This window comes from Lissotriton helveticus, chromosome 5_1 (assembly GCF_964261635.1).
Source record: "Lissotriton helveticus chromosome 5_1, aLisHel1.1, whole genome shotgun sequence".
Lineage (NCBI taxonomy): Eukaryota > Metazoa > Chordata > Amphibia > Caudata > Salamandridae > Lissotriton > Lissotriton helveticus.
In genome coordinates this window covers 1,767,787,600-1,767,811,036 of record NC_136065.1, presented here as the reverse complement: position 1 = coordinate 1,767,811,036, position 23,437 = coordinate 1,767,787,600, and the positions used below count along the sequence as shown (strand labels likewise).

Below are 23,437 nucleotides of genomic sequence, written 5' to 3'. Positions count from 1 at the left end.
TAGTCCTGTTTCGATAGTAAGAGGGAGGTAGAGGGGCGTAGTCCTAATTCTTTTGTTATGATTTGAGAGACAAAGAAGAAGCTGGGACTGACCAGAGGCTAGGGGTGAGCTGTTTAGCTATTTTATGGCTCAGCCATTTTGGGCAAAAGCCAGGAGGAAAAATCATGGCAATTTGGTAGTTGTAAAGTCCAGCACGGGACGCTGATAGATTTTTGGGGGCAATTGGAAGAGCGGCTCGTTGCTGCGCTGTGATCAGCGGTGAGCAGCCCTCTCTGTGTGAGATGCGGTAGGCGTTACAGAGTCGCATATCCAGATAGGGCGGGAGAAATGAATTGAGTTTGGAGGCTTACTTGTTTACTCGATGCCCTTGAAGTGCAGCCCAGCGGAGGTCCTCTGCCTCGACTCCATGGGGCACCGCATCGGAAGCCTGGAACCATGCGGGTGCGCTGTAGCTCGTCGAATATGCTGTCCCTCTTGCGCGTCAGTGGAGTCCTCAGGGTCACAACTTCTAGTCGCCACCGGTGCGACGAGACTGAGACCTCTCGTCCATTCGGGGCAGGGTGGAGCGATCTGGGCGCGGAACGCTGCCCTGTGATTTCACTTGAGCCAAGCCCGGAGCTTCTCAGTTCCGCCCAGCACGCTGCATCGATCAGCGGCAGCAGCTCACTCTCCGATGCCGCAACGTGCCCGGACCACTGGGGGAGGGCGAAGAAGCGAGAGGTGAGAAGTCCCGAGTGCCAAACTTTGTCCTCTTCACTCAGGCACAGTCCATAGGCACGACGTCCCGATCACAATGCTGGTGCCGATATGTGGCTGCAGCACATACCTAGCTTAAATGCGGGCGATAGTTACTCCAGGAACTCCTCTTCACTCGGGCACAGTCCTTGGGCACGCCGTCCCTTTCGCAGTGCTGGCGGCGATCATTGGCGTCTCCGGCTTGTGCAAAGAGCTGTGAGGGAGGTTCACTTGCAGAGAGAGCTAGCTCCGAGCACATGCAACAATCCAAGGGTGGTAGGTGATGAGGGGCGATGTAAAGACTAATGCAGTTACTCCAGTTACCCCAGGAATTTGTGAATGATCCGTTCGAGGTGGGGGCTGCCGCTAAACGGGGTTAAAGACCCGAAGGTGATCCCCAGCGCTTGGAGCTCTTCCTTTGAGCTCCTAACAGTCGGCCAAACGTTGCATTTTTGAGATGCCTATGACCTCATTCTCACAGAGGATGACTGGCCTTCATGCTGTATGAGGGATGCACTGTGTGAAGAAGTAATGATGGAAGCATTTTTATCTTTAGTACCCGAGGATCTCGGGGGGGGGGGGGGGGGGGAACATAAGCATGTGAATGGTCTTTAAAACAGTCTCCTGCATGTAGAAACCGATCAAGGTAGCACAAAGATTCTCTGTCACATGTGATTCCCTTACAGTGATAGACAAAAGCACAGCAAAATGTCTATGAAAACCAGAACAAAACAGTGCTAAATGTCCCTCATAGATCAACTACAGTTTCGGGATGTAGCAGTGCCTTGTCATTCAACCATAAACACTCACCTTTCCCTGTGGTTGAATCCAGATACCTCATACACAATCATATTGGATTTAAATTTCGATTTATAAGAATACCAAATATTGGATAAAACATTTGACATATTAGCACATTCTCCCCAACAGAAACACACATTTCTGAAAACATTGACAGACATATCAGTAGTCTCAAACAATGAATACTAAACGCATGAAGTTCAAATGCTTTAATCCTTTATAAACCGTATTAAAATCAATTAATCATGTAATATTAAAAACAAGCTGAACAGGTAATGTGTAATATGGGCCTGTGCAGCCATATCTGGGTACAGGTGCCATTTCTAAATGTCACAAAACTACTTGATGGCAATTTAGGCACATATCACACAGTTACCAAATTATGTATTGTATAGCTCTAGACCCAGATCTACAAAACTTGTGTCTGCAAACACAAAAAAAGAATTCTGGGGAGAATGTATTGATTACAATGGGATTGTGAGGGAATTGGGAGCTGAGGAATGGTTGTAGTAAACTTGATACGATTAGTGGTCTAAATGAGTAAAACAACTGTAGAATAGGTTTACTCTGGTGCATGAACGGCTCATATTGACCATTTTGAACGCAAATGATAAATTAATATGCTGCCATTATATTGATGCGCACGTTTCAAATAAAATAGAAATAAAAATGTTTTATTAAAAAATAATGTTTTTTTTTACAGTTCGCAATAGATTTTATCCTTTTCAATGGTGGACCAGCAACATATGTGCTACCCTGAAGTTAATGTAGGCCTCTGGCATCGTACACTTCTCTTTCGTTCCTACACAAACATAACACTCACAGAGTTTGCTCCAGATTTAAGCCCGTCTAAGAAAGTCTTTCAACATGGTACAGTTTCCAAACCAAGAAACACTTTCAGGTGGCGGTCCACACAATCTACAAACAGACATTATATTGATTTACATCAAATTATCCAACCAAGCACAACTTTTACATCTGGAGTAGAAACTAAATTAGCTCATTTTACTTTAAGATGAAAGACTCTAAATACAACTAAACATGAGAATGCATGTGTTCACCAGATGACTTACTTGTTTAGGTCAACACAACACTTTGCTAGCAAGTATTTGCACTGTGACGTGGTACAGCTGTGGCCCTTAAGTAGTCTGTATGCTTTGTAAGCCTTTCCTGAGCGATAATAACATGTGGCCAATAAAAACAATGCTTCTTCTGAATGTACTGTTTGAGGGAAAAAAATGAGATTAAGTTTCACACGTTAAAAGTGATCTTAAAAGTTACAGTTTTACACACAACCCCCTTATGTTCACTAAAGCCCATGCACCCAACTTAAAGTTGCATGAAATTCAAATAACGTTGACAAAAGACACTTTAATAGTTTTCTCTGGACTCTCCTGGTTTCCAAACATTACCAACCCCTCCCCCATTATAACCCATGTTTACATGAGCAAAAACAAGGTTGCAACAAGCATTTGCAATGCAATTGGTCTTGCACCTGCAAGAGTTGGTGCTATTGGCGTAGTCATTGATAACTTCTTTTATGAATGTAATTTTGTTTGGAGTGATGTGGATGTATGTGGTGTGGATGCACGTGGTGTGTAGTGGAATTAGGTTGGTTGTATTTATTGTTTAAAGGGAGGTATTGAATCATCAGGTAAATAAGATGCAGGAAGCCGATTGATAATTTGCCGGAACTGTTTATTCTAATAGAAAATGACATCTTTCTGCAGAAGACGCAGGCAATGCTGCTGTCCAGTGAAGCTGTCCACATGGAATGGCACTTAGAACAGCAGCAGAAATCAGGGCAACAAAACAGAAGTTACACCCACCTAGAAAAGGAGATAAATATCGATAAAAACGTACATTTGCCGTTAGAACTGGTAACTTTAGCAGAAATCCCTGTTAGTGTACATGTTCGAATGCTTGAAGCACAGTCTTAAGTGCTAAAAAAAAAAAACTGCGCGACCCACAATGCTTATTTATATTAAAGACCAGGTAAGATGTTCTGTACATGGTAACAGACTACAATAATCTGCGCATCACAAGCAGATTCCAACATTTCCAGTCTGAGGTAGACTGTACAAATAAAATCCCGCGTTGTAACAGCGACATGTACGATATTTAGAATAAAAGTGTGCTGCCAGTCTGCCTAGTTTTACAAGCAAATCATAGTGAAGCGTTGAATAAGTTGACTTCGGCACAGAGACACTGCAACATGCTAACGAGCCGGTTGAATATGCTACTTACCAGTATGCATCTGTTCTTGGCATGTAGGGCTGCTAACATTCATATCTATAGCATAGATCGCCGCCTAGTGTTGGGTCCGGATGATTGCAGGAAGAGGTGTGGCGCCGCGGCCAGGGCGACTGACGCTGGAATCTGGGGACCACGGTTCGATCCCCGGCTCCGGCGGCAGGTTAGCCCAGCACCATGTGACTCTGGGCAATAGCTCGCTTAATCTTCCCGACGGCCCCCAGCGCCTAGAGACCCTTACGGGTGATTGTGCGCTTTACAAATGTGGACTTTTTTTTTTACTTTATTGCACATTGTTGTCCTGGAAGAGTCTTCGAAGTATCACGAGATAGGTGGCTCCTCCCCTGGACTACAGTGCGCATGGGCATCGACTCCATCCCCAGATTGTTTTGAGCCATTGTGGCAGAGATGGAGTGAAATAGTGTAAGTGATGTCCATGCTAATGATTGAATGCAAGAAAAGTCTGCAGCCGCTACGGGCGCCGGGGAGGAGGGCGGGCGATATGAATGTTAGCAGCCCTACATGCCAAGAACAGATGCATACTGGTAAGTAGCATATTCAGTTCGAGGCATGTGGGCTGCTAAATTCATATCTATAGCATAGAATACATAGCAGTCCCTCCATTAACGGCGGCCGCCCGTGCCAGCTGCAGAAGTCTGAAAAAGTGTCTTAAGAACAGCCTGTCCTACAGCTGCCTGCTGTTTGGAATGCACATCTACACAGTAATGTTTGGTAAACGTATGTGGTGTAGACCATGTGGCTGCTCTACAAATGTCTTCCAAAGGAATGTTACCCAGGAATGCCATGGAGGCTCCCAACTTGCGTGTGGAGTGTGCCCTGGGGGGGGACCGTTAAAGTGCGCTTAGCTTTCAGATAGCAAATCTGAATGCACTTAATGATCCACCTGGCTATTCCTGCCTTGGAAATGGGGTTGCCTTTGTGCTGTGCTGAGAAGGCAACAAAGAGTTGCTGTGTCTTTCTAAATTGTTGTGTTCTGTCAATATAGTACATTAACGCCCTTTTGACGTCCAGCGTATGGAGCATTCTTTCTGCTACCGTTTCCGGGTTTGGAAAGAACGCGGGCAGTTCAATTGTTTGATTGACATGAAACTGCGACACCACCTTAGGAAGGAATTTGGGGTTAGTGCGGAGCACCACCCTGTTTGAGTGAACTTGTATAAATGGCTCTTGTATTGTGAGCGCCTGTAGCTCACTAACACGTCTTAGAGACGTGATGGCAATGAGAAAAGCCACTTTCCATGTCAAGAACTGAATCTCGCATGAATGTAGAGGCTCAAAAGGTGGGCCCATCAACCTGGTGAGGACCACATTGAGATTCCATACCGGAGCTGGTGGTGTCCTGGGAGGAATGACCCGTTTCAGTCCTTCCAGGAAGGCTTTAATGGCAGGCACCCTGAAAACAGAGAGATGCTGCCTGTTCTGAAGATAAGCCGCTATGGCGGATAAGTGTATCCGAATGGAAGCATATGCTAGATTGCATTTGTAAAGATGTAACAAATAGCAGATGATGTTAGGGATGGATGCATCTAGCGGGTTGATATTGTGTTCTGTACAGTAAATGACAAACCGCTTCCATTTTGCTGCTTAGCAAGCTCTGGTAGTGGGCTTTCTTGCCTCCTGGATGATGTCCATGCATTCAGGAGGCAAATTAAGGTAGCCAAACTCTAAGACCTCAGGAGCCAGATCGCCAGATTGAGCTGTTGCGGATCTGGATGCTGAATGTCGCCATGGTTCTGCGTCAAGAGCCTGGGTGTGAGGCGCAGCCTTTGATACGGCACCACGGAGAGTTCTAGAAACGTGGTGTACCATGGTTGGCGTGCCCACGATGGAGCAACCAGGATGAGCGTCATCGAGTGTTGCTTTAGCTTTCTTGCCACCAGCGGGATGAGAGGCGCTGGGGGAAGAGCGTACGCAAATCTGCCTGACCAGTTCATCCACATCGCATTGCCCTGCGACTGTGGGTGAAGGAACCTGGCGGCAAAGCTTTGGCATTTTGCGTTTTCCTTTGTGGCAAACAGGTCTATCTCTGGATGACTCCATTGCTGGAAGTATGGGTGGAGTACTGATGGATGTATCTCCCACTCGTGCATTTGGTGGCTGTACCTGCTGAGCAGGTCCGCCATCTGATTGTCCTTGCCCGGGAGGTGTTCCGCCATGAGGAAGACGTTCCTCTGAATGGCCCACTTCCACATGCTCTGAGCCAGATGAGACAGCTGTGGAGAGTGAGTACCTCCCTGCTTTTGGATGTAGTACATGGCTGTCATGTTGTCCGTCCGGATCAACACGACTTTGTTGCACAGATGTACTTTGAAGGATTTGAGCGCCATGAAGATTGCCATCAGTTCGAGATAGTTGATGTGCATCCTCTTTTGCTGCGTCGTCCATAGACCCTGCACCGTGTAGTGGAGCACATGAGCTCCCCATCCTTGGAGAGATGCGTCCGTTGTCAGGATAATCTGTGGCACAGGCTCTTGGAACGGTCGGCCCTTGCAAAGGTTGTGTGGATTCCACCAATGCAGAGAGTTGTATGCCCGACCGGTCACCAACACTAGGTCTTTCAACTGTCCTTGAGCCTGAGTCCACTGATGCGCCAAGCATTCTTGGAGCGGACGCATATGCAACCGCGCGTGCGGGACTATGAAGATGCAGGAGGCCATCATGCCTATCAACTGCATGAACACTCTCGCTGGGAGTGAGTGTTGCGGTCTGAACCTCTGGATGAGCGACTGGATGTTGTCGATCCTCGCAGGGTTTGGCTGAGCTGTGGCAGCCAGAGTATTTATCGTCGCGCCCAAATACTGCCGCACATGGGCCGGCTGAAGGTGCGACTTTGGATAGTTTAGTGAAAATCCCAGACCGTGAAAGAGGTGAATGGTGTGGGACATGTCTGCTGCGCACTGCTGCGCCGACTTGGCTTGAACGAGTCAGTCGTCTAGGTAAGGGTAGACATGTATGTTCTGTCTCCTGAGGTGCGCAGCTACTGTCGCCAGACACTTGGTGAACACTCTGGGGGCAGTGGTCACTCCGAAGGGTAGGACCCTGAACTGGTAATGCCTGTTTAGTATGGTGAACCTGAGGTATTTCCTGTGGGATGGATGGAGTGGTATGTGAAAATAAGCATCCTTGAGGTCCAAGGTTGCGAGGAAGTCTCCCTGGTTTAGCAATGGAAGAACCTGCTGCAGTGTCAACATGTGGAAGTGTTCTGAAAGAATGTACTGGTTCAAAGGCCTGAGGTCCAGGATCGGTCTGAGGGAGCCGTCCTTTTTGGGGATTAAGAAGTACAGGGAGTACACCCCTGTGCCTTCCTCCTCCACTGGCACGAGCTCTATTGCGCCTTTTTGCAGCATCACAAGAACCTCCTGCTGCAATAAGTGCAAGTGCTCTGCTGACATAGGACGTTGTCTTGGGGGTATGTTGGGTGGAGTGGACGTTAACTCCAAACAATAACCGAACTGGAAAAGTTTCCTTACCCACCTGTCTGTGGTGATGGACTTCCAGACCGGCAGGAACTGTTGGAGTCTCCCCCCCGACAGGTGTTGGATGGTCGGGGGGCAGTGACAGGAAGTCACTGTTTGTTGGCGGCAGAGGAACGGGAACTGTTGTTGCCTCTGCCTCTGCCCTTGGCGCTGTTTCCTCGGTAACCCCCTCTACCCTGTTTGGGGTACGAGGATTGCGCCCCACCTTTACTGAATTGCCCCTGCTGTGCCAAGTGTCCTCTGTTAACACCTCGATTGCTTGAGCGACGAAAAGTGTTCCCTCTGAATTGCTGAGACTGAAGAGCACCCATGGATTTAGCTGTCTCAGTATCTTTTTTGATTTTTTCGAGGGTGGTGTCGACCTCTGGGCCAAAGAGTCTGTCTGGATTAACGGGCTGGTTGAGGATAGTAGTCTGTATCTCTGGCTTGAACCCTGAGATGCGGAGCCATGCTTGACGCCTCAACATCACAATAGTGTTAATTGCTCTCGCTGCCGTATCTGCAACGTCGAGCGCACATTTAATTGCCGCGTTGGAGATGAGCTTGCCCTCCTGTATAAGCATTTCAGCTCCCTCTTTAAACTCGTCTGGAAGGTGTTGCAATAGCTGCTCTAAGGTGTCATAGTGTGCCCTATCCTATCTGGCCAACAGAGCTTGTGTGTTTGATATGCGCCAGATGTTGGCTGCCTGTGCTGCCACCCTTTTCCCAGATGCCTCCAGCACTTTTGACTCTTTGTCCGGGGGAGGAGCTTCACCCGTTGTTTGGGAGTTCGCCCTCTTGTGGGCATTAGAGACCACTAAAGAGTCCAAAGGTAACTGGCCCCGTATGTAAGTTGGGTCGCCAGGTGCCGGCCTGTATTTCTTCTCTATCCTGGGGTTGACAACCCTCGCGGGTTCCTTGAAAATGTCCGTGGCATGCTTGAGGACCCCTTTGAGCATTGGAAGCGTTTTCACTGTTTTTTCGGCAGCAGAGAAAGTGTCAAATAAAAAGTCAACCTCCACAGGGTCAGCATGCATCTCCACTTTATGGTTTGCAGCTGCCCTTTCAATCAAGGCATTAAATGCCGCAGAGTCTTCAGTGGGAGAAGTTTTCACACCATAAACCTGAGGGTCATGGACAGCTTGCTGGTCCCCATGATCACCAGAGGCCAACCACGAGTCCTGGTGCTCATCAGGGTCTGTGTTCACAGGAAAATTATACTCCTCATCTTGCTCACCCTCATCTGCATCCGAGCAAGTGGGTGAAGGTGTTGGACTCCTCCTAGGGTGTGGAGGAATGTGTTCAACAAGTACCGGAGTATCTGGTGCCGGTCTTTTCCTCTTCAGAGGTATTACAAACGACTCCAAAGGCTGCGGTGTAATTTTCCTCTTGTAGAGCGTGAGTTTTCCTGTGTCGGCGTCGACGAAATGTTCCGACTGCTGTTCTAATAAAGGTTGTCGATGGTCAAAACCTCCACTCAGTTGAGTTTGCTTCAACCCTTCAGAGTCCTTGGGCACCGATCGTGGTGCAAAGGCCTTCGGCGCCACCTTCGGTGGTAGAGTATAGAGGATCCAATGTGAGAAGTTGGCCTGATGTGCAGTGTTCACTATTCTAGTGATCACTATATATCAGTCCAAACAACCCTTATTGATGATTGGTTGTAAGTCAACCTTATAGACCAGCTATCCTAGTAGCATGGATACGAGCAGTCTAAGGCTAAGACTCTAGAGGGCGTGTTAAGCCAGCTGTTTTACCATCACATTACCCCTTGAACACCCAGTGAAAGGACACCACACAAGTGTTATGAAAATAAACAGTGTATTTATTAGAATCACAACAACCCTGTACTCTTTATGAGGACAGGGTGCTAGGCACACAACAAAACTCTTACGAAAATACTTTTCAGTTAGCACGTTACACAAATGCCCGAGGGGCACGAAAAACCATATACACTAAAAGTGGAATGCGAATTACTAGCAGGTAAGTAACAGTTCTAATAGGCTTTGGAATCGCTAGGACTGGACTAGGGAATCGTTAGATTACTACTAGGAGGCCCAGGGGACTCGGGTGCAGAGTGTGCACTCTCACGCGGGATGCGGGACAAAGTCTATGGAGGCTAGTAAAGGCAAAGTTAGTGTTCACGGGCGAACCCGACCTGGTAGGAAGAAAACGACAGTGGATCCTGACCCTAGGATAGTGAGGCTATGCTGGGACACCGAAGTGCCGAAGTTACCTAGCCCAGGGGCTGCAGCTGCATAGGTCTGAAAAGACGTCGGGGATCTCGTTGCCGGACCAGGAGCCTGGAAGGAAGAAGTTGCTGGCAGGCGACCAGTGAAGGAAAGTTCGATGGATCCAAGCCTGGATCAAGGAAGAAGAAACCTGAAAGCAGAGGGGACCAAGTTCTTGAATCACTAGCCAGTGATTAAGTGGGCACCAGGATGGCACCGGGCGAAGTCACCGCAGTCAGGTGAGTGGGCGCTGCTGGGCTCTGCAGTCTCTCGGACCAGGAGGCGTTGTCGGCGACCAGGATGGAGGTGCGAGCTGTCCCACGAAGGATGAAGTCGTTGGCGTCGAAGTTACCCAGGATTGGGCAACAAGCCTTGGCTAATTCAAGCCCACGCGGTGGACTCAAAATGGCGTCTTGAGTGGACCAGGAGGGTCCAGGGTGCTCCTCTTCTGGAAGGGAGCAAGGGCCAGTCTGGAGCAACCAGACCAGCAGCAGAAATGTCGTCGGGCGTCGTCAGGAAGGCCACAAGCCAACGGGCTAGTAGCCAAACAACGCGGTGAGCAGCGGAAAGCAGAAGGGCCCCACGCAGATCGTGGAGATGCTGGGGGGCTGCACTTCGGAGCTGGAGCTGCTCAGAGTCGGGGCTTCTCGGACCCCAAAGCACTCACCAATAGATTACTCGGCGGGCTTGCTGGAAAGAAGTCGTGCAGTCTTGCAGATGGCCGGTCCCTTGAGGTCTCGTCGCACCCACGGTTCTCAGCTGGGCTGTAGAGGTGGGTAGAGGTCAGAGGTGCCAGGGAAGCCGGTTCTCGTCGAGCTGGGCAGTCGGATTCCGGAGGAAGGACTTACAGCAGACCGCAGTGTTCTTAGATGGTGCCTGCGGATGCAGGGTGACTACTCCTTAGTCACAAGGGAGAAATCTTAGGAAGAAGTCTTGAGTTCCTTTCGCAGAAAGTAGTTTCAGGATTCAAAGATGATCTGATTTGGAAGGGGGCCAGTCTCTACCTTTATCCTGTAAAAAGGGGCTGGCACGCGACTAAGTCCTGCCCTATGGGTGGGACTAGGAGGGGGGTGGTTACACCCACTTCCTTGGCGGGCTTTTCCCCAGCACAGGGTCTGGAGTGACCCTGGAACTGGTTTCAGCCAGCCTATGCACAGTGAGCACCGGGGTGCCACGTGCAGTCACCTTCCTCTAAAGCCCTGCCTACCTACAATACACAAAACCCTGTCTGGGACGGTGCTGGCACCGCCCCTGGCAGGAAACCCTTTGTCCTTATCTCCTGCTCTGGGAGGACTCCCAGCAGCAGGAGGGCAGACTTGTGTCTCGGTGGCAGCATCCATTTTGTGGATGCTAAGGCTCTGTCTGACTTTTAACCGGGTTATAGGTTACAGGCATGTCGTGTCCCTCTAGAAGGGTGGAATGCTAACCCCGTCGCCAGAATTGGCGAGGGGTTAGTATTCCAATTCGTATGACACCTTACTCGACATGTTTTGATAAAGCGATACCAGAGTTGGCACATAACCGCGAGGATTATAATGCACTTAAGAGTATATGGTATGCGATATCATGGAAACGGCTAAGGGATAGATCCCGAAAGCCGCAGACAGGCTCAGCTCATGCCAGAGCACCATCTTACACGATTCCAAGCACTCTGCCTTCAGGATTGTTAAGGCCTGCCATAGGAGTGACTGATAGGAGATCTGTGTGTCCATTTTAGGGTTAGATATAGGTATACTATATCTAAAGCAAAGGGTGAGTACACCACCTTGCCCCAGCTGTCGTGCAGCCAGTTGTGTCAGTTTTAGTTAGTCAATCCAGGGGTGGCATAATACATGCTTCAGCCCCTGGGAGACTTCTGGGTGCACCTCAGCCCTGGGTACAGGGACTTGGAGAGGGCCCAGTGCCAATTCAGTACCTGAGTACAATTTGGATAGAGAGAACAGCTAGGCTGTGGGTCTGATTAGCAGGCCCACAGCCAGGGAAAGTCGTAAACCAGTGCAGCAAAAAGCAAAAATCTGGGTGATCATAGGATTGCAGACCCTACTCTCCTACACTCCAGCACTTTTGACTCTTTGTCCGGGGGAGGAGCTTCACCCGTTGTTTGGGAGTTCGCCCTCTTGTGGGCATTAGAGACCACTAAAGAGTCCAAAGGTAACTGGCCCCGTATGTAAGTTGGGTCGCCAGGTGCCGGCCTGTATTTCTTCTCTATCCTGGGGTTGACAACCCTCGCGGGTTCCTTGAAAATGTCCGTGGCATGCTTGAGGACCCCTTTGAGCATTGGAAGCGTTTTCACTGTTTTTTCGGCAGCAGAGAAAGTGTCAAATAAAAAGTCAACCTCCACAGGGTCAGCATGCATCTCCACTTTATGGTTTGCAGCTGCCCTTTCAATCAAGGCATTAAATGCCGCAGAGTCTTCAGTGGGAGAAGTTTTCACACCATAAACCTGAGGGTCATGGACAGCTTGCTGGTCCCCATGATCACCAGAGGCCAACCACGAGTCCTGGTGCTCATCAGGGTCTGTGTTCACAGGAAAATTATACTCCTCATCTTGCTCACCCTCATCTGCATCCGAGCAAGTGGGTGAAGGTGTTGGACTCCTCCTAGGGTGTGGAGGAATGTGTTCAACAAGTACCGGAGTATCTGGTGCCGGTCTTTTCCTCTTCAGAGGTATTACAAACGACTCCAAAGGCTGCGGTGTAATTTTCCTCTTGTAGAGCGTGAGTTTTCCTGTGTCGGCGTCGACTAAATGTTCCGACTGCTGTTCTAATAAAGGTTGTCGATGGTCAAAACCTCCACTCAGTTGAGTTTGCTTCAACCCTTCAGAGTCCTTGGGCACCGATCGTGGTGCAAAGGCCTTCGGCGCCACCTTCGGTGGTAGAGTATAGAGGATCGGCATCGAAGTCTTCTTCGGTGGGACCACTGGCTTCGGTACCGAGGGCGTTTTCGGCTCCGACGTTGACGCCTTGTCCCGTATCCGTTTGAGGGAGTCCGAGACCTGCTTCGTAAAAGAAGCGGATGGTTTCGTCGACCCGACCGATGACCTCGGTCCACCCCCAGGGGAAGACCAGAGCGTCGATGACTTCAGTGTAGCCGCCGGAGGCGCAGACGTATCCTCGACAACCGTGCTTCGGCCGCCTTCCACGGCCACAGGCGTTGACGCCGACTGCTTGGGATCGGCAGCCTTTGCCTTTTGCGTCGGGACTCCAGACTTCGCGCCCTTTGCCGACTTCGTCTCGACGGCCCTTTTGCCTGTTGGTGCGGTAGCTTTGGCTGAAGTCGGTTCAACAGTCTTCTTCGACTTCGACTCGATCACCTTGCTTGACCCCTGCTCGACGACCTTCTTCGAGCTTGGCTCCTTGACCACTTTCAGCACCTTCGCCTGATCGACAGGCTTCCTATGCTTCGAGGCCTCCGTAGACGACGGCGTCGATGGCGGAGCTGACGTCTTCGGTTTCGATGGCGTGTCGTCCATCTTTGTTTTCGTCGACACCGATGTTTTTAGTTTCGGTTTCGATTTAGGTAATGGCGGCTCCGCTGAGGTGTCCGTAGCCGGGCCGGAAGGCGGGGCCGTGGATCGAGGTGTAAGGTCTTGGGTAAGGCCGTGTGGCGATCCCGTGACCCGAGCCTTTGTAAGAGTACGAACGGGGCATAGCTCTTCCTCCGAGCTATCTTCCATGGCCCCATATGCTTCTTCGTCGTCCCCTACCTCATCGACGTTTTCTTCTAGGTCTTGGCCCTCGACGTCTTCTCCGTAGTCGGCCTCGACCTCTGCCGATGTTGGTGAAATTTGCAGTTGAAGCTCTTGCTCGTCTGCTTCGGGGTCCTCGAAGATGTCCACCGGTGCCGGGGCCAATCGCTGGGCCTCGAGGCGCGCCACGCGCCGAAGCTTGATCGTCTTCTTCGATCTAAATCTCGAACAGGCCATACAGTTGGCCTCGTCGTGGTCCGGCGACAGGCACTTGTTGCACACAGGATGGACGTCGATGTGGGGGTACTTAGAACCACACACGGGGCAATGTTTGAACGGACTCCGTTCCATCGTCGTATCGGCAAAGTCTTGCTGCGTCGACAAGGCCTCGATAACCGAAGAGTCACCCGACTCCTCAGATATCCGACTCGACGAGTTGGAGTATACACGAGACCGAACGCGAACAATACCGACGGGGTAAAGGAAGGCCTTTTGGCCTAGAAAAGAGGTTTTATATCTATTCCGAACAGGAGATGTCGAAATCACATCCGAACCCAATGGCGGAAAAAAACTATCTGGGGATGGAGTCGATGCCCATGCGCACTGTAGTCCAGGGGAGGAGCCACCTATCTCGTGATACTTCAAAGACTCTTCCAGGACAACAATGTGCAATCATCCGGACCCAACACTAGGCGGCGATCTATGCTATAGATATGAATTTAGCAGCCCACATGCCTCGAACATGCTGTTATATAGCGGTTCATATCACACTCTTCTTTCTAAGCGCTCGAAATAATATGTGTTCTTATTAGCCATTATACACATACATTTCTCGGCATCGCATTGATAAAAGGCCAGTGTGGGCCCATGTTATGACCCGAGAATGCTCTCAGTGCAAATATATAAGTACAGCACAACAAAGTGAACCCACTAAGTGGTACTCACCAGTTGCTCTTCAGAATGGCTGGCGGCCCCATGGGATTTTGAACAGCCCATTGCTCCGGTTTATGATTGGCTGGCCTGCTGCCTTACAATATTTTCATTGGTCAGAACCTTAGCGGGCAGCAACTATTGGCTTTTGAATGGGTCAACCAACATAAGAGCCGTAGCAATGACACCTGACATAGATGACAGACAAATAGACACGTTGACAGGACTAAGGGCTATCGGCAGCCTATGGATCTGAAAAAATACTTATTAATGTACGATTAGTTATGGAAATGAATCCGATTTTGTAAAATATGTGCAAAATAAGGAATTAGTTACTTACCTGTACACTATAGTTCTCCAGTATTATCTTTCATAGATTCACATGCTTGTATCTTCCCCGCCGTCATGGTGGGAGTCTCACGGTAACAGAATGACCAAAGCAGTATCATAGAGAAGAAAAAACTGCATAGAAAAACCCATAGGGACTGTAGTATTTGGTAACCAGACCTCATCATTATTTGGTCCAAAAGTCAGCCAATCAGCATTGCTGCCCTGCCCTCACACTCCCCAGCAGAAGCTTCCTGCCTCAGATTTCCGGCCCCAAGTGAGAGACCTGGATAAATACCGAGACAATAAGTTCTGCCTGAGAAACGGGGAGGTGGGCGGGCGCATGTGAATCTATGAAAGATAATACTGGAGAACTATAGTGTACAGGTAAGTAACTAATTCCTTCTCCAGTATTACATCTTTCATAGATTCACATGCTTGTATCAGAGTAGTAAGTAGTACCCATAAAGCCTGCAGCGTTTCCAGGATAGAACCCAGAAGGAAGTTCTGCAGCTGAAATAACGTTCTAACATGATCTGAAAATACATAAGGCAAATAAGAATATAAAACCATGTATAAACAAATCAGATTCTACCTCTAGATATAGAAATATATATATACATATACACATTGTATAGAATAGTAAAAGAGCAATATAGAATACCTTATTGGAATAGACGTTTCAGAACAGCTTGCCCCACTGCCGTGTCCTCCTTCCACGCAGTGTCGAGACAGTAGTGCTTGGTAAATGAATGCACACTCTTTCAAGTCACTGCTCTGCAAATGTCAGGTAGAGACACTCCTGCAAACAGGGCTATCGATGTAGCCATCTTTCTTGTGGAATGAGCAGACACTCTGGAGATAAGTGGTTTTCCGGCTTTCTCGTGGCACTTAGTGATAGCCGATGATATCCATCTGGCGATACTCAGTCTTGACAGAGGTAGCCCTTTCCTCTGCCCTTCAAATGCAATGAATAATTGTTTTGATTTGCGGAAAGTCTTCGTTCGTTCGATGTAGAATTTCAAACACCTAGCGATGTCTAGGGAGTGCAGCGCTCTCTCTGCCTCAGATGAAGGATTGTTGAAGAAGGTAGGCAAAATAATTGGCTCATTCAAGTGAAAAGAGGTAGGGACCTTGGGTATGAACCTAGGATTTGTCCGTAGTATTACCCTGTCCTGTCGAAATTGCAGAAAAGGCTCTTCCACTGAAAAGGCTTGAATTTCGCTAACTCTCCTCGCCGAGGTTAGAGCTAGCAGCAGTGCTGTCTTCCAAGATAAGAATTGTAAGTCTGTCTTGTGTATAGGCTCAAATGGTGGCATCATAAGCTGCGTCAAAGACTGTATTGAGATGCCAGGGTACTGGCGGACGTAGAATGGGTGGAAAGGCTCTAAAGAGTCCTTTAACAAACTCCTTAATCAGTCTGTGAGACCAGAGGGACGGCTCACCTGGAATTCTTCTAAATCTTGAAATTGCTGCCAAATGCACATTCAGCGAAGCATGAGACAGACCTGCCTTTGATAATGACAGCAGGTAAGGCAGAATACCTTCTGGGGGTACCGTCAACGGATGCAGACTTTGACTGGTACACCAGTGACAGAAGCGTGTCCATTTGGCTGCGTATGTATTGTTGGTTGACATAGCTCTGGATTGCGAAAGTATTTGTCTGCAGTCTTGTGGAATACTCAAGGCTTGAAATTCCCGCTCATGAGGTTCCCTGCGGATAATTTTAGCGATGCTAGGTCCGGATGCAGAATTTGTCCGTTGCTCATTGATATGAGACTCTGGAACGTTGGGAATTGCACCTTGTTGCCTTTCGACATCTGCAGTAGATCTGAAAACCATGCCTGCCTCGGCCAAGCCGGTGCTATCAGGATGACGTGACATGGCTCTGATCTCATTTTGCGAATCACTCGTGATATTAAAGGAATTGGCGGGAACGCGTAAGCGAACATTCCCGTCCAGTCCATGTGAAACGCATCTCCCTTGGAATCGCGCTGAGGGTACCTGGACGCAAACTGAGCGCATTTCGAATTGTCCCGGGTTGCGAACAAATCGAACGTTGGTGTGCCCCATCTTTGGAATACTCTGCGCAGCTGAATGTCGTTCAGTTCCCACTCGTGCAAGACACTCGTCGTGCGACTGAGGCCATCTGCTCGTGTGTTGAGGATGCCCTGTATATGCTGCACATGAATAGAAATGTTGTGCTTTATCAGCCATTTCCAAATTCTTTGCGCCAGCGCAGAACGGGCTTTGGATCTTGTTCCTCCTTGCTTCAGAAGATAAAACATAGTCGTGGTGCTGTCTGTCTGAATGAGCACCGACGAGTTCTGGAGTCTGGGCAGGAAAGCTTGAAGTCCCAGAAACACCGCTTTGAGTTCCAACATATTTATATGAAGCTGTGCTTCCCACTCTGACCAGTGGCCCTGGATCTCCAGCTCCTGGAGGTGCGCACCCCATCCTTGTTACGAAGCGTCTGTCGTCATCACGTATTTGTGATCTTGAGGTGCAAAGTTGAGACCCTGATTCAAGTTCTTCAGAACCTTCCACCATGACATGGCCACCTTCATACGATGAGTGATGACAATCCGATCTTCGAAGGTTCCTTTGGATTAAACCCACTGCTCGTCCAGATGTTCCTGCAAGAGTCTCATTCGAAGACGGCAGTTTGGAACCAGTGGGATGCAGGAGGACATCATCCCCAACAATGATTTGTACATCCGCACAGAAGTGCACCTTTTTGTTTGAAGGGATGTTGCAAGGCTCATTATCTTTCTCATCCTTTCCTCGGAAGGGTATGCTTTCGTTTCCTTGGTGCATATCCTAGCCCCCAGGAAGTGAATGCCCTGATTTGGAATCAGTGAAGACTTTTCCAAGTTGGTTCTCAATCCTAACCAATGGAAAAGGCGGATGCAGCACTGAAGGGACCTTCTGGCTCCTGTGAATGATGGACCTGTCACCAGCCAGTCGTCCAGATATGGGTAAATGCAATGCCCCTTCAATCTTAAGTGGGCCGCCACCGGGGCCATGCATTTGGTAAACACCCTCTGGGCCGACTTGAGGCCAAATGGCAACACTTTGAATTGGAAATGGCGACTCTCCACGGCAAATCTTAGGTATTTCCTGTGCTTCCGATGGATTGGAATATGGAAGTATGCATCCATGAGGTCCAACGAAGCCATGAAGTCTTTCCTTCTTAACAGTAGGAGGATCTCCTGTAACGAGAGCATTCGGAAGGGAATTTTCTTTATATACTGATTCAAATCCCTTAAATCCAATACCTGTCTCCACTTCGTAGTTTGCTTCTTCTTGATGAGGAAGAAATGCGAATAGAAGCCTTTCCCTCGTTGTTGTTGAGGTACTTCCTCTATAGCCCCCTTCTGCAAAAGTGAATGGACTTCCTTTTGTAGTTCCTGACGATATTGATGGTGTCTGAGCACCGGGGGATGATCTGGTGGTATTTGTATAAACTCCAGGGTATGGCCTTTGCTTATTACATCCAAAACCCATTTGTCCGATGTTATGGACATCCAATTGTCGAAGAAGAGAGACAGATAATGGTCGTTTTCCGGGATCTGTTGTGTGGGGAGCGCCAGCAGTAGATCATTGTCGCCTGTTAGATTGTTGGTTCCTTCCTCTATTGGAAGACTTGCCTCTGGATTGTTGCTGGAAAGAGGAATTTGAAGGCCTATATTGATTGCCTGCGTTGTATTGCTTATATCCCTGCTGGTTATAAGGCTGAAATCGATTGGATGAAAATGAAGATCTCTGATTAAACTGGCCCCTTCCACCTCTTTTACGAAAGGACTGGAACCTTCCTTGCTGAAGTGATCCTAGCGCCCTAGCGGTGTCCGTATCGGACTTGATGCCCTGCAGCGCCTCATCAACATGTTTGCCGAAGAGATTTTCGCCATCGAAAGGCATGTCGATAGTCTTCGTCTGTACCTCCGGAAGGAATGATGTAGCCTTCAGCCAACCCTGTCTTAGGAGAGAAAATGCTCCTGCCATCTGTCTGAAGGCCATAGAAGAAACATCCATGGCAACATCAATGGATTCCGCGTCCGACTTTGCCCCATCACGGAAAATAGCAGCCGCTTCCTCTTTTTTATCCTCTGGGAGTGCAGCCATAAGTGGTGCCAAATCCGACCACATTTGCCTGTTAAAACGGCTAATCAAAGCCATCGCATTGGCCGCTTTAATAGTGGCGGCTGCCATGACCGCAAACCTCTTCCCGGCTCCATCCATTCTCCTTCCCTCCTTGTCTGGCGGCACCATAGAAGTAACCACTGGGTTCTTGGAATTTCTTTGAGCCGTTTGTGTCACCACCGACTCGGGTCTCGGGTGACCTATCAGGCAGGCCGGAGAAGACTCTGGTGCTCTATACTTCTTTTCGATTCTAGGAACCGAAACTGCGATGGACGCCGGCGTCTTCAAAATCTTTAGTCCTTCATCCCACAGGTGAGGGATGATCGGGATTGAGCGAGCAGACTTTCTGGCGTCATCCTTAAAATCATATAAGAAACATTCAGTTTCTTTGACCGCCATGTCCAGGTTAAACCTCTTAGCCGCTTTTTCCATAATGTCATGGAAACCTCCGATATCCTGAGGAGGAGAAGTGATTGGCGGAGGAGTAGGTGAAGGATGAGACGGCAAAACGTATTCATGCCATTCCTGCCCTACTATAGGATCTTGAAGGATTTCACCTTCCTCGGGTTGCTCATCATCGTCGGTGTCCGTAAGGTCATCCCTGATCGTGACCACTGGAGGTGACCTCACTGGCTGTATGTGAGGCGTAGAATGAGCTCTAGTGAGGCTGTGAAGCAGGTTCCGGCGTAGATGGTATAGGCTTATTCGCCTCTGGAAAACGACAATAATAGTCGTTAATCATGAACCTTAGGTCAGAAACCAAAGCCGTAGGAATGGAGATTGACTCTTCTCGCGACTCCTCTCGCGACTCTTCCTGCTGCTCCTCTTCCTCAGTATAGTCACACGTCTCCTGGAAGGATTCATATCTTGCAGATTGAGACTGAGCCCTCTCCTTAAAGGAATACACCTCCTCATCATCTGTGTCCTGGCTCTTTATTTTAAGTTGCGAAGGACTGTAAGCTACTCCAGACGACTCCTCTCCCTCTGAATCCTGCTCCAGCAAAGAAGATGGAGGTAGAGGCGAAATCTGCGTCCACGACGTGAATTCTGCAGATTTGCTGATGGTCGCCGAACCTCTTGAAGACTGAAATGAGCGAAAGGATATCAAAGTCTTCGATTGTGGTGATTTGAACGCCTTTGCCGTTGAAATTACATTCGTCGTCGACGGGGACGTCGTCGACGGAGCCGACGTCACTAAAGCCATCGTCGACGGGATCCCCGTCGACGACTTAGACACAGATTTTGTCGTCGACGGTGTCGTCGGCGGTTTCGTCGTCGACGGTTTCTTCGTCGACGGTAAGATCAAGCTCGTCGACGTAGTCGTCGTCGATACGGTCTTAGTTCCCGTCGTCGACGCAGCTGTAGTCGTCGAAATAGTCGTCGTCGACGGTGAAGTCGTCGACGGAGCTGTAGTCTTTGCCACAGATTTTACCTCAGAAGCCAGGGAACTGGTCGACGGAGCAGACCCTGCCCCCTTCTGACCCGACGACTTCTTGATGGGAGTAGGGGGAAGAGAAGAGGCTTCCTTCACCTTGGATTTATCCTTCTTAGACTCCACCATTCCCTCAGAATGTGAGGCCTTTCTCTTTTTAGGCATCAAAGGAGCAGCGTCCTCACCAGAATCCGAATCTTGGCGAGATCTATTGTTGCCGCTTTCTGTGCTGACGGGGTACAGGATATGTTACGTGGAGTGGTGTAGCTCACTTGTTAGAGGCGGCAGACCCAGAAGCAGAAGTCGGCCCGGGACCAGGGTTCGATTCCCAACGCGGCAGGGTCGTGGACCAGGGGCAGCGCACTCGATAATTCTCGCCTCGGTGCCTACTTTAACCAGGGGTCGCACTCGGCAACTCTGGGTATTAGCTTGCCTAATCTCCACAACCGCCCCCTCAACGCCGGGGATGCCTGGGTCCACCTTGGGGATTCCCAGCAGGGACCATCCCACAGGGAAAGCCAGGACGGGTTCCCCAGCAGTGTACAGCGCCAGGAAGCCGGCTGGCAACAGTGCGCTTTACAAGTATACACATTAAATTACACGCCCGGACAGGTGATGTGCATGGCGTGTGCCCGGACAGGCGATGTGCACGTGCACTGCTCGCTTCCTTTGAGCACAACCCTCCTGCGCCGCGCTTTCACAGCGACAGCTTGTCATGTAAAAGTCATCATTTAGTGTTTTCCAGTCTGCTCTCATTGGTAGTGCGGTTTATCGGACAGGCTTCAGGGACCCAAGCAGGCGTCACTGAGAAACACAGCCCTCACTCAGGCTGCATTGAATTCCTATCACAGGGCGATCAAATCGTGTGGACCCTGGCACCGACACATCATTATCAGGGCCTGTCTTAGCATTCCTTAACCGATCACGAAGGCCAAGGTCCTTGGTGGCTCTGGCTTCCAGGCACTATTTATAGTGATTTGACCTTTTCGCAGCAGATAATCCACACAAAATGCCCTAACTACTTCAAGTTTGAACAGACCAGCAGTGGGAATAATCAATGACTGATTTACGTGCGCCACAATCAGAAGCTTGCGGTGTTTGGGGAACATTTTTTAATTGACCTGCCCCAACCCCCGCACGTGTCCAAACACTTGGGCTCCTGCTGATATCACAAGCTCACCTTGTCTTTCGCTGCAGCTATTAAATGCTACTGAACATGCTTCCAAATTTATGTTTTACAACTCTGACCTAGGATTGATATTACTGTATATTTTTATTTTCATTACATTTTCAGCAGCTCTCGCGTCTTGTTAAAAACTGCTTCACATTTGACCGTCGTGGGAGTCCCATACTTTGTGCAGCTCGAGTGAATCAGTGCATCGCGGGGTGAGCTTAACAGATGTGATTTCTTTATGCAGGGTGTGGGCTAGTGTGGCGTGTTGGGTTAGTGCACCAGAAGTATGCCTCCAGGGCAGGACACGAGCATAGCTTCTAAACATCAGCAGACCGAGATGAACTGATGGGCTTGTGCAAGGTCTGCAACCCTGCAGCTCTATTCATTGACTTGGAAGTGCTGCTGCAACAAGGTGATTGAGGACCAGTTGAGGCTGCAAGATAAATACAGCACAGAAGCAAATTAGGTTTTCAAATACTTTCAGACCTCCACACTGTGCTGGTTGGTTTGCCCATGCTGCTGCTTGAACTTCAATTTTTTTGTTGAATACAGATCCATGCTGCTTGTATGCACTTAGTTACATTGTGTGCACTAGTTCACGTTCTGTCTCTAGACACGTAACCATGTTCGATATGAAGAAAGTTATAACTGTGTAATGTAAACATGGGAGCAACAGCAGCACAATAAGGAAGCTATATACATTATGGACATTAATACTGTTCTGCTGACAGAGTGCAGTGCGCATCAGTTATCTGCTTTTATGATAAACATCCCCGTTATTTTAAAAATGTTACTAGTAGTACCATATTTGAGTAAATAATTCAATGTGGGTACTTTAATTTCTTTAACAAGCATGGGCCCTCTTAGAGATTCATGGGCTCAGCGTGTAAGGGCAGCTCTGAACCATGTATGTTTAAAGTAGTTTCTTATGACTCCTGTTCAACATAAAATGGACACAAAACATTGTTTGAAAAAATTAGTTTTCTTATATGAAATAATGATATCAACATTTTGCAATAATTCTTTTGATCAATGCAAAGGAGTCATCAACAAAGTCATGAGGTGGGCAGGGTTTGCGGTTGTTTGTCTCTAGAAGTGATTGAAATACATTGGTAGGAGGGAGAGTCTAATATACTCAAGAAACTGTCACAACTGTAGGAGTGTGATGGTTAGTAGTTGTGTTGTTACTGTATTTGGCAGTGCCGACAGTTGCAATGGGCAGTGCAGGCGGAAATTACATCCTAAAGAGAGCCCTGGCACTTATTTAGTTTTTTTAAACAAATTAAGAACAGGTTAAAGTGTGAGCAGGGTCAAGAAAGTTACATTCATATGTACATACATTTTGAGTGCTACGTGGACTCCATAAGCAGCTCGTTACAAATCCCCCCCCCCCACCCAATAACCTTATTTAATTATGCACAATGATTCACTTTTACTTCCATTTGCCTTAAGATCAATTAGGAAAATGAAATCAATTTTCAATGGAACTTAAATGTGAACCTCGGCTAGGCTTGATTTGCTTGGGGTTTCTGAGGCTTCCACTTTTTTTTTGGCATTGCAGATAGGAGAAGGCAGGGGATTTTTGAAATTAAGATAAATCTGTCAAAGACTTGCTAGTTGAAATCTCGTGAGTCTCCTTGTAAATTGTTTGAAGAAAAGACGACTCCTTTCTGTAGCCACTGTCACCCTACTTAGGAAAACTATACATGAAAGCTGCCAAATGCCTCCATTAGGGGGTGCCAAACAGATAGCATACCCCACAAAGGGGGAGAAAAAGTATTGACAAGCTTAAGAATCTTGATAGCCGAAAACAAATGATGGGAAATGGTGATCACCAAACTCCTCCTGAAGGAGCAGGAAAGAGAAATGAACCAGGACAGATATAAGGATCCTGCAGAAGAACCAGCAACAAGGAGCAATAAGCATTTGCAATGCAATTGGTCTCGCTTGTGCGAGAGTTTTTATGCTATTGGCATTCTAAATGACAATGCCTTTTATTTGTGTGTTTTGAAAACAGGAACTTATTTGTACCCTTGCCCTGCCGCCTTACCTTTCGCATCCTGTGCCTGTTGGGGGAAATAATCGCCCTGCTGTCCCACACGGTCTCCCCCTGCCGCCGCAGCTTCTCCAACTCAGCACGGCCGCAGTGGGGGGGGAGGAGGGAGGGGGGGAGGACCGTGAAGGCAGGACTTCAACTCCCGACTGCCTTAGCGGCCGGAAGCCGCACACAGGAAATCCACGCCAGGAGGC

General features: G+C 48.7%; 1 protein-coding gene across 3 annotated transcripts in view; it reads right to left on the bottom strand.

Annotated features, from left to right (window-relative positions):
- Window positions 1-23,437, bottom strand: part of CDC27 (cell division cycle 27) — a 1,228,661-nt gene that overhangs the window by 1,042,135 nt on the left and 163,089 nt on the right. For all 3 annotated transcript variants that reach the window (XM_078645032.1, XM_078645031.1, XM_078645033.1), the window contains exon 3: window positions 2,610-2,757. In XM_078645032.1, coding sequence (XP_078501158.1) covers window positions 2,610-2,757 — 148 coding nt within the window. The remainder of the gene's footprint in view (window positions 1-2,609; window positions 2,758-23,437) is intronic.